Source organism: Syzygium oleosum, unplaced genomic scaffold, assembly GCF_021117445.2.
Source record: "Syzygium oleosum isolate NSW1041296 unplaced genomic scaffold, Sole_v2.1 Sole_v2.01, whole genome shotgun sequence".
NCBI classification, from domain to species: domain Eukaryota; kingdom Viridiplantae; phylum Streptophyta; class Magnoliopsida; order Myrtales; family Myrtaceae; genus Syzygium; species Syzygium oleosum.
In genome coordinates, this window is record NW_026607485.1 from 6,862,566 (window position 1) to 6,872,910 (window position 10,345).

General features: G+C 40.2%; 2 protein-coding genes across 3 annotated transcripts; both read right to left on the reverse strand.

The window, feature by feature from the left end:
- Window positions 1-1,530: 1,530 nt before the first annotated feature.
- Window positions 1,531-4,529, reverse strand: LOC115667487 (endo-1,3;1,4-beta-D-glucanase-like). The gene is made up of 8 exons (XM_056320865.1): window positions 4,428-4,529; window positions 4,177-4,348; window positions 3,992-4,013; window positions 3,016-3,145; window positions 2,613-2,703; window positions 2,369-2,458; window positions 1,971-2,071; window positions 1,531-1,819 (listed from the first exon to the last, which is right to left on the reverse strand). Exons 2-8 carry the CDS (start codon window positions 4,322-4,324, stop codon window positions 1,679-1,681), a joined length of 723 nt encoding a protein of 240 aa, XP_056176840.1. The 5' UTR covers window positions 4,325-4,348; window positions 4,428-4,529; the 3' UTR covers window positions 1,531-1,678.
- A 2,634-nt stretch (window positions 4,530-7,163) lies between these two features.
- On the reverse strand, window positions 7,164-10,345 carry LOC130140709 (endo-1,3;1,4-beta-D-glucanase-like). 2 transcript variants are annotated; one of them, XM_056320856.1, is made up of 8 exons: window positions 10,197-10,345; window positions 9,921-10,087; window positions 9,736-9,757; window positions 8,756-8,885; window positions 8,353-8,443; window positions 8,109-8,198; window positions 7,710-7,810; window positions 7,164-7,558 (listed from the first exon to the last, which is right to left on the reverse strand). In XM_056320856.1, exons 2-8 carry the CDS (start codon window positions 10,066-10,068, stop codon window positions 7,418-7,420), a joined length of 723 nt encoding a protein of 240 aa, XP_056176831.1. In that variant the 5' UTR covers window positions 10,069-10,087; window positions 10,197-10,345; the 3' UTR covers window positions 7,164-7,417. The 2 variants fall into 2 exon arrangements, with proteins under 2 accessions (XP_056176831.1, XP_056176828.1); XM_056320853.1 differs by lacking the exon at window positions 10,197-10,345 and having other exon boundaries at window positions 9,921-10,158.

Below are 10,345 nucleotides of genomic sequence, written 5' to 3' on the forward strand. Positions count from 1 at the left end.
TTGAAAGTTGAAACCGAAACAAAACAAGAAATTGAAGAAGAGAGACGAGGGAGAGAGTTTGAAGGGTGTGGAGAGAGAGAGAGAGAGAGAGCGAGTTCTGGCTTCGATCCAAGAGACGTCTTCTTCTTCTTCTTTTTTGATATTGAAAGGGGCAAAGCCCAGAAATTACAACATAACTCGTTAATGAAACTTGAACCAACCTGATCTCCTAACAAAAAAGGAATCAACCCTCTAAATTTTTCAAGAAAACCAAACCGAACCGTTTACACTCCTACTGTTAATAAGAAGTGACGCAAGGTATGATGATCTTTTCAAAGATTATCTCCTATGCATTACTTGAGACTTACTTGCATCGATCACAGCATAACTACTCACGACATATTGAGGTAAATTGATGTGCACTTATCTAGTCTACGTCGATAGATATGACAAACTTGGCTATAGTGACATTCTATTGAACAGGATAGAGCACGAGCATACGTGACTTGGGGACGAGACCAAGTAGGTCCATAAAATACATGTAGTAATATAACAAATATACGAAATTTGAAGTCACGTTGACAGTCTCTTCGCATTATAGGCTCATATCGAAGGTATTTGCACGATTTCGAGCTCATTAGAGGCATCCCACAAAGAGCTCAAGTATTAAGACGACATGGTCGACAGCGGTGACTATCAATATCTAGAGCAAGATCAACCCTCCAACTATTGGCTAGAAAGCGTGATAGGTAAAGTTATTCATGTTTCTAGCATAGGCTGCAGACAGAAAACAAACGAAACCTCCACCTATGGAGAAATTTTTAGCTAGAAAGCGTGATAGGTAAAGTTATTCATGTTTCTAGCATAGGCTGCAGACAGAAAACAAACGAAACCTCCACCTATGGAGAAATTTTTAGCTAGAAAGCGTGAAAGGTAAAGTTATTCATGTTTCTAGCATAGGCTGCAGACAGAAAACAAACGAAACCTCCACCTATGGAGAAATTTTTAGATGCTCTCGAAGCATAACGTTTTGATTCACTTAAGTCAATCACCACATGGAAAAAAGCACCATCATATATCGTGAAAGAAAAAAAAGGTTCGTAACACTTGCCACGCTACAATTAATTGGGATAAATGAGTACGTAATGTCTTGAAAGTAACTATGAAATTTTCCAAACTAGTTATCAGCATCACGTGAAGCATAAAATTGTCTTTTGAAATTGAATTCGATCGTTGCTGTAGCTTTGGAGATTCAGGATTATTTGTCGCCGGATAATTCAATATGATCCTATCCACTGAATCAGTCCGCTTAAGAAAGTTCATCAAAACACAGCGAGGAAAAAAGAAAGTCCGCGGACTCCATTTTTGTATTTAGAAAATTGAACTTTCTCTGCTCCGCAGAAATACTTTTCTCTAAATAAACGAATACGCTATCTGATATTCCCCTTGTGGTCTTCATCTAGATGAAAGAGCACACCTCCAATCAATTTGAACAGAGAATTCAACCAACTCGACATGACATACTTCATTCTCAATCTGCAAAGTTTGAGCTACGAAACCGATATCTTATTTATCAAAGTCGTAACAGCACAGTATAGATGACTAGTCCAAAACAGATGACTAGTCCTGAAATTATTCATAACTCACAATGCAGTCATCTGCTGCTTCCCTCACTATATTCTGCTTCAATGCCTTCTTTTCACTTGACATGCTTCAAGAACCAATTCAACAGGTCCTCTTGGGCCTCTTCGGCACTCTTGATGGCAGACTCGTCGTCGTCATTGTACCTCACACTCCATCCATGCCTAACACCAGGGAATATTTTGACATAACTCTCGAACTGCAAAACCAAGGTCTTTGAATTAGTGATGCATAGAAATAACCGTAGAGAAGAAGTGCTTTGCAAGCGAACTGACGGGAATGTGGAAAAACGGTAGGATTGTCTGACATTTTTTTTGCAACAAATGCTCGAAACACCCAAAGATGCTTACTTCGGTTTTAGCCGACATGATCTCCCTGAACTTTATCAGTTCTTCTGCGGGGAAAATGTGGTCATTCTCGGCTCCCAATATAGCAGTTGGAATCTTGACGGCTGAACAAAGAATAGACAAAAATAAGATCTTTGCGGCTTCCAGTGTAAGGAACACTTCTCAAGCAGACAAATGTTGTGTGATCGATTTCTTGTAATTGACCGGACACATAGCGGGTTTCTTCATCACTCTTGGCTGCATTTGCAGACTCTTCAGAATTCATGAACTTATTCATAAGCACGTATATTAGTCCACAAAGCCTCCCGTACCAAGTACCAAGTCTACCTCATGAAGAAATTATGTTGCCGTGGTTGAAAAGAAAATAGCAAGTAATTCCATGTTCACTGGCATAGCTTTACCTTTGATTTCATCTTCGGTAATACAACCAGGGTGCAGAATTACTGCTGCTTGAATGTCTTCAGTGCCTGCTAATTTCACTAGCACCATTCCTGAAAAGAATAGGCAAGCTCTTTTTAACAACTTGAAAGAACTTTTCTGCAAGTGAACAGAACTAATTTTTCAGTGGTGAATGTAGAACAAATTTCCCATTAATTAACCCAATAACCTCCTCAGAACTGTGAAAATGAATACAGAAAATTTTACCTCCCCAACAAAATCCTGCAACCCCAATGGCAGACATGCCTTTACTTTTAAGTGCGGCAATCACTGGCTTGGCATCTTCATACCCTTTATCCTAAAGAAGTAAATGAGGTGAAAGTTTACGAAAAGACAACTAAGAAACCGGTGACATGAAAATTCATGAGGCTCTCATTCTACTGATACTGCATCATGTTTCGCATCTGGAATTTGGTAAAATACAGACCTAGATGGGTGTCGAAAATCTTTGAAATGACCAGCAATCTCCAACCAGGTCTAGCTATTAATGCAACCTACTGCATGTGATATGAGTCTAGGAATCAAGTTTGCAATTTGGAAATCCCTTGTTTCCTCTGAACTTCTAAATGTGCTTTAATATTTTCACGGCCTGAAGGAGTGGAAAACTCACCGGGCTATGAGTTTTCAACCAAGCTTCTATACTAAAATTAGGATTACTGGGATCAACAACGGGATCTCCGTAATAGAAATCGGGTACAACCACCAAGAATCCTGCGGATGCAACCTTATCTGCGAGTTTCCTTTACAACGAAAGCGGTCAACTAATAAGTATGACAATTTGAAAAGGTGACTCGTCATTTTCAATCTTGTGAACACAGAACGCGATGACTGTTAACAAGGCGATCCCAGCTTATGTGATGTTGCAGTTGAAACTAAGGCTAACTTTAACTCAAGATGAAACAGCATTATATAAACAGCTGAGCCGTATAAGAAGCAGAGTTTATTGGAACAAAGGGTGGGTTAATACCACAAAAGAACCCCCAAATTATGCCCACTGTGACATAAATACCCCGAACTTTTTTTTTGTGTCACTAAAAACCTTAAACTTGCCCATTGTGACACGAATACCCCACTTCATTTTGTATCATAAAAAATCCCGAACTTACACATGTACGACAAATGTACCCTGGATGGAACTGAAATAGAAGATATATATATGTCACACCTGTACAAGTTTGGATATTTCGTGACACAAAAAAAAAAGGTTGGGGGTATTTGTGAAAAAAAGTTTGGGGTTCTTGTGTCACCATAGGCATAGTTTGAAGTATTTTGTGGTATTTGCCCTTAGAACATATAAAACTGTAATTTAAGTTGAATCAAGCAATGTATATCAAAGGTCAGTTGAACCATGCCATGAAATCACGCGTATCTGCATTTCTATAGACGACGTTTCAACTCGGAAGAGAAAAACACGAAACACACTCATCCAGAATGAATTGGCCTCACCCTTATGTGCTATCTAATGCTCGTCAGCATCACAGGTGAAAGGTGAACGGAAAGGTAAAGCTTTCAAATTATGCTACCGGGAGAATACAGAGTTATTCGCTTGCAAACCTTAAGTTTCTATGCAAGTAATCACACCATACCTCAGCTTAGGAGCCTCATACCCTGCACAAACAGATGAGCAAAGGATCCATCAAGCAGCAATTTCATGGATCAATCGAAAAGCACGAGAACGACCAGGAACCAAGAAGAAGTCCACAATCAACCGAAAGAAAGACCCATAAGAGAAACAATACGGAATCAAGAATCAAAGAAAATGGGCGTCTACCAAAAGCATCAGCGATGAAAAGAAGAGCACGCTTGGCATCGGAAGGGCCAGTGACGTAAGTTTTGAGACCTGCAAGCTCTTCAACACGTCCTGCTCCACAGGTCGAGCTCAGGTCCGGTGGGTTCTCGAAGCAATGAGAGCTCAACATTTTTCTTTTCTTTCACCAAGAAACCTGGTGAATGTTGGACACACCAAGAGTGAGGAATGAGACAATTTGTGAATGGAACATGGAAAAAAGAGCAGAGTTTTACAGGAGAAGTGAAAGTTTGCGGCCTCATTACGTGTGTCGCTAGGACACTGAAAATTCCAAGAGTGGCGGCTTTGACGAAAGGTTTGATGGTATTTTCCAAAGATTTTCTCCGATGAAGAGTGAAGACCAATATGCCAACGCCAGAGCGTCACCTAATCTTAATTCATAGGGCCCAGCAAGCCATCCGCAAAAGACCAGAGACCCTTTCCCAAGTTCGAAACTTGGAATTAGCAAGACGAAGAAACGAAACACACCATCTCCAAGAGATCAGATTTTGCAGTGCATGAGCATCTCACGTAAATTTTTTTGATAGAAACAAGAAGGGCATCTCCATTTACGACGGATTGAGGTAATCTGATGCGCACTTAGCTAGTCCAGGTCGATAGTTATGACAAACTTGGATGTGATGACATTCCATTGAACACGATGAACACAAGCATACAGGGCTTGGGGATGAGACCAAGTAGGTGCAGAAAATACATGCAGTAAGATTACAAGTACACAAAAGTCGGGGTCATGTCGACGGTCTCTTCACATTAGAGGCTCGTGTTGAAGGTCGTTGCATGATTTCGAGCTCATTTGGGGCACCTCACAAAGGGCTCAAGTATATCAAGCCCTGATTGGTTTGTATTAAGATGACATGGTCGACGGTAATGATTTGACATCTACAACAAAACCAATGCTCCAACCATTCGCTGGAAAGCATTTTGGGCAGCGGTATTCATGTGTCTAACATAGAATGTGGACATGAGAAGGAAAGAATTCTCGATTTATCGAGAAATTTTTAGGTACTTTCGAAGCATGACGTTTCAGTCTGCCTAAGTAAATCACCACGTGGGAAAACACTATCATCAATCTCCAAAGAAAATAAGAAAGTCCATAACACTCTCCATACTATGATTGATTCGGACAAATGAGTACGTCGTATCTTAAAAGTAATTAATAAATTTTCCGAGCTAGTTACTCGCATCATGCGAGACAGAAAATTGTCTTGCGACATTGAAATCGATCGTTGTGGTGCTACCATTCATTTTTAAATGAATTAGCAGAGCTCGAGAAAGTTTATGAGATTGCTCTCAAAGGATGCGACGAAGAGAAGATATCAGCTGCTACCATTCTTTGTGGTGCGTCCTTACTTCGAGGTTGGAATATACAGGTGTGCAGTTATAAAAAGATGCATTTCTTTAGTACCATGATTACTAAAATAGAATGTACTGTTTTCCTTTTTCATATTGTATTATTATCTCATTTGTTCTGCTTTACTAAGCTCACCATATCACGATTCAATCTGCGCAGGAGCACACTGTGTGTTTCATTACTAGACTGCTTTCTCCTCCAGTACCAGCTGATTATGAAGGCGATGAGAGTCATTTGATAAAATATGCTCCAATGCTGAATGTGCTTGTCGTTGGAATAGGATCGTTGGAATAGGCCTGCAAGCTCTTCAACACGTCCTTCTCCACAAGTTGAGCTCAGGTTTGGTGGGTTCTCAAAACACTGAGAGCTCGACATCTTCCTTTCTTCCCCAGATATCTGGTGAACGTGGGACGCACTAGGAGTGAGGAATCACTGAGACCATGTGACAAATTTGTGAAGGCAATATGTGAAAAGAACAGATATTTTATAGGAAAAGATGGAGGCTCGCGGCGTCATTCAACACGTCACTCGAACAATGTTCAGTCTTTCACGTTGCGACTTTGAAGATAAAGTTGCGTCATTGACTTGACTCGATAGGAAGGCGTTCCCCATTATTCAATAACTACTAAGAAGTGACGCAAGGTATGATGGTCTTTTAAAAGATTATCTCCAATGCATCACTTGAGACTTACTTGCATCGATCACAGCATAACTACTCACGACAGATTGAGGTAAATTGATGTGCACTTACCTAGTCTAGGTCGACAGATATGACAAACTTGGATATAGTGACATTCTATTGAACAGGATAGAGCACGAGCATACATGACTTGGGGATGAGACCAAGTAGGTCCATAAAATACATGTAGTAATATAACAAATATACGAAATTTGAAGTCACGTTGACAGTCTCTTCGCATTATAGGCTCATATCGAAGGTATTTGCACGATTTCGAGCTCATTAGAGGCATCCCACAAAGAGCTCAAGTATTAAGATGACATGGTCGACAGTGGTGACTATCATTATCTAGAGCAAGATCAACCCTCCAACTATTCGCTAGAAAGCGTGACAGGTAAAGTTATTCATGTTTCTAGCATAGACTGCAGACAGAAAACAAACGAAACCTCCACCTATGGAGAAATTTTTAGGTGCTCTCGAAGCATAACGTTTTGATTCACTTGAGTCAATCACCACAAGGAAAAAAGCACTATCATATATCGTGAAAGAAAAAAAAGGTTCATAACACTTGCCACGCTACAATTGATTGGGATAAATGAGTACGTAATGTCTTGAAAGTAACTATGAAATTTTCCAAACTAGTTATCAGCATCACGTGAAGCATAAAATTGTCTTTTGACATTGAATTCGATCGTTGCTGTAGCTTTGGAGCTTCAGGATTATTTGTCGCCGGATAATTCAATATGATCCTATCCACTGAATCAGACCGCTTAAGAAAGTTCGTCAAAACACAGCGAGGAAAAAAGAAAGTCCGCGGACTCCATTTTTGTATTTAGAAAATTGAACTTTCTCTGTTCCGCAGAAATACTTTTCTCTAAATAAACGAATACGCTATCTGATATTCCCCTTGTGGTCCTCATCTAGATGAAAGAGCACACCTCCAATCAATTTGAACAGAGAATTCAACCAAAATGGCACGATACAACTCGACATGACATACTTCATTCTCAATCTGCAAAGTTTGAGCTACGAAACCGATATCTTATTTATTAAAGTCGTAACAGCACAGTATAGATGACTAGTCCAAAACAGATGACTAGTCCTGAAATTATTTATAACTCACAATGCAGTCATCTGCTGCTTCCCTCACTATATTCTGCTTCAATGCCTTCTTTTCACTTGACATGCTTCAAGAACCAATTCAACAGGTCCTCTTGGGCCTCTTCGGCACTCTTGATGGCAGACTCGTCGTCGTCATTGTACCTCACACTCCATCCATGCCTAACACCAGGGAATATTTTGACGTAACTCTCGAACTGCAAAACCAAGGTCTTTGAATTAGTGATGCATAGAAATAACCGTAGAGAAGAAGTGCTTTGTGAGCGAACTGACGGGAATGTGGAAAAACGGTAGGATTGTCTGACATTTTTTTTGCAACAAATGCTCGAAACACCCTAAAATGCTTACTTCGGTTTTAGCCGACATGATCTCCCTGAACTTTATCAGTTCTTCTGCGGGGAAAATGTGGTCATTCTCGGCTCCCAATATAGCAGTTGGAATCTTGACGGCTGAACAAAGAATAGACAAAAATAAGATCTTTGCGGCTTCCAGTTTAAGGAACACTTCTCAAGCAGACAAATGTTGTGTGATCGATTTCTTGTAATTGACCGGACACATAGCGGGTTTCTTCATCACTCTTAGCTGCATTTGCAGACTCTTCAGAATTCATGAACTTATTCATAAGCACGTCATATTAGTCCACAAAGCCTCCCGTACCAAGTACCAAGTCTACCTCATGAAGAAATTATGTTGCCGTGGTTGAAAAGAAAATAGCAAGTAATTCCATGTTCACTGGCATAGCTTTACCTTTGATTTCATCTTCGGTAATACAACCAGGGTGCAGAATTACTGCTGCTTGAATGTCTTCAGTGCCTGCTAATTTCACTAGCACCATTCCTGAAAAGAATAGGCAAGCTCTTTTTAACAACTTGAAAGAACTTTTCTGCAAGTGAACAGAACTAATTTTTCAGTGGTGAATGTAGAACAAATTTCCCATTAATTAACCCAATAACCTCCTCAGAACTGTGAAAATGAATACAGAAAATTTTACCTCCCCAACAAAATCCTGCAACCCCAATGGCAGACATGCCTTTACTTTTAAGAGCGGCAATCACTGGCTTGGCATCTTCATACCCTTTATCCTAAAGAAGTAAATGAGGTGAAAGTTTACGAAAAGACAACTAAGAAACCGGTGACATGAAAATTCATGAGGCTCTCATTCTACTGATACTGCATCATGTTTCGCATCTGGAATTTGGTAAAATACAGACCTAGATGGGTGTCGAAAATCTTTGAAATGACCAGCAATCTCCAACCAGGTCTAGCTATTAATGCAACCTACTGCATGTGATATGAGTCTAGGAATCAAGTTTGCAATTTGGAAATCCATTGTTTCCTCTGAACTTCTAAATGTGCTTTAATATTTTCACGGCCTGAAGGAGTGGAAAACTCACCGGGCTATGAGTTTTCAACCAAGCTTCTATACTAAAATTAGGATTACTGGGATCAACAACGGGATCTCCGTAATAGAAATCGGGTACAAGCACCAAGAATCCTGCGGATGCAACCTTATCTGCGAGTTTCCTTTACAACGAAAGCGGTCAACTAATAAGTATGACAATTTGAAAAGGTAACTCGTCATTTTCAATCTTGTGAACACAGAACGCGACGACTGTTAACAAGGCGATCCCAGCTTATGTGATGTTGCAGTTGAAACTAAGGCTAACTTTAACTCAAGATGAAACAGCATTATACAAACAGCTGAGCCGTATAAGAAGCAGAGTTTATTGGAACAAAGGGTGGGTTAATACCACAAAAGAACCTCCAAATTATGCCCACTGTGACATAATTAAATACCCCGAACTTTTTTTTTGTGTCACTAAAAACCTTAAACTTGCCCATTGTGACACGAACACCCCACTTCATTTTGTATCATAAAAAATCCCGAACTTACACATGTACGACAAATGTACCCTGGATGGAACTGAAATAGAAGATATATATATGTCACACCTGTACAAGTTTGGATATTTCGTGACACAAAAAAAAAAGGTTGGGGGTATTTGTGAAAAAAAGTTTGGGGTTCTTGTGTCACCGTAGGCATAGTTTGAAGTATTTTGTGGTATTTGCCCTTAGAACATATAAAACTGTAATTTAAGTTGAATCAAGCAATGTATATCAAAGGTCAGTTGAACCATGCCATGAAATCACGCGTATCTGCATTTCTATAGACGACGTTTCCACTCGGAAGAGAAAAACACGAAACACACTCATCCAGAATGAATTGGCCTCACCCTTATGTGCTATCTAATGCTCGTCAGCATCACAGGTGAAAGGTGAACGGAAAGGTAAAGCTTTCAAATTATGCTACAGGGAGAATACAGAGTTATTCGCTTGCAAACCTTAAGTTTCTATGCAAGTAATCACACCATACCTCAGCTTAGGAGCCTCATACCCTGCACAAACAGATGAGCAAAGGATCCATCAAGCAGCAATTTCATGGATCAATCGAAAAGCACGAGAACGACCAAGAACCAAGAAGAAGTCCACAATCAACCGAAAGAAAGACCCATAAGAGAAACAATACGGAATCAAGAATCAAAGAAAATGGGCGTCTACCAAAAGCATCAGCGATGAAAAGAAGAGCACGCTTGGCATCGGAAGGGCCAGTGACGTAAGTTTTGAGGCCTGCAAGCTCTTCAACACGTCCTGCTCCACAGGTCGAGCTCAGGTCCGGTGGGTTCTCGAAGCAATGAGAGCTCAACATTTTTCTTTCACCAAGAAACCTGGTGAATGTTGGACACACCAAGAGTGAGGAATGAGACAATTTGTGAATGGAACGTGGAAAAAAGAGCAGAGTTTTACAGGAGAAGTGAAAGTTTGCAGCCTCATTACGTGTGTCGCTAGGACACTGAAAATTCCAAGAGAGTGGCGGCTTTGACGAAAGGTTTGATGGTATTTTCCAAAGATTTTCTCCGATGAAGAGTGAAGACCAATATGCCAACGCCAGAGCGTCACCTAATCTCAATTCATAGGGCCCAGCA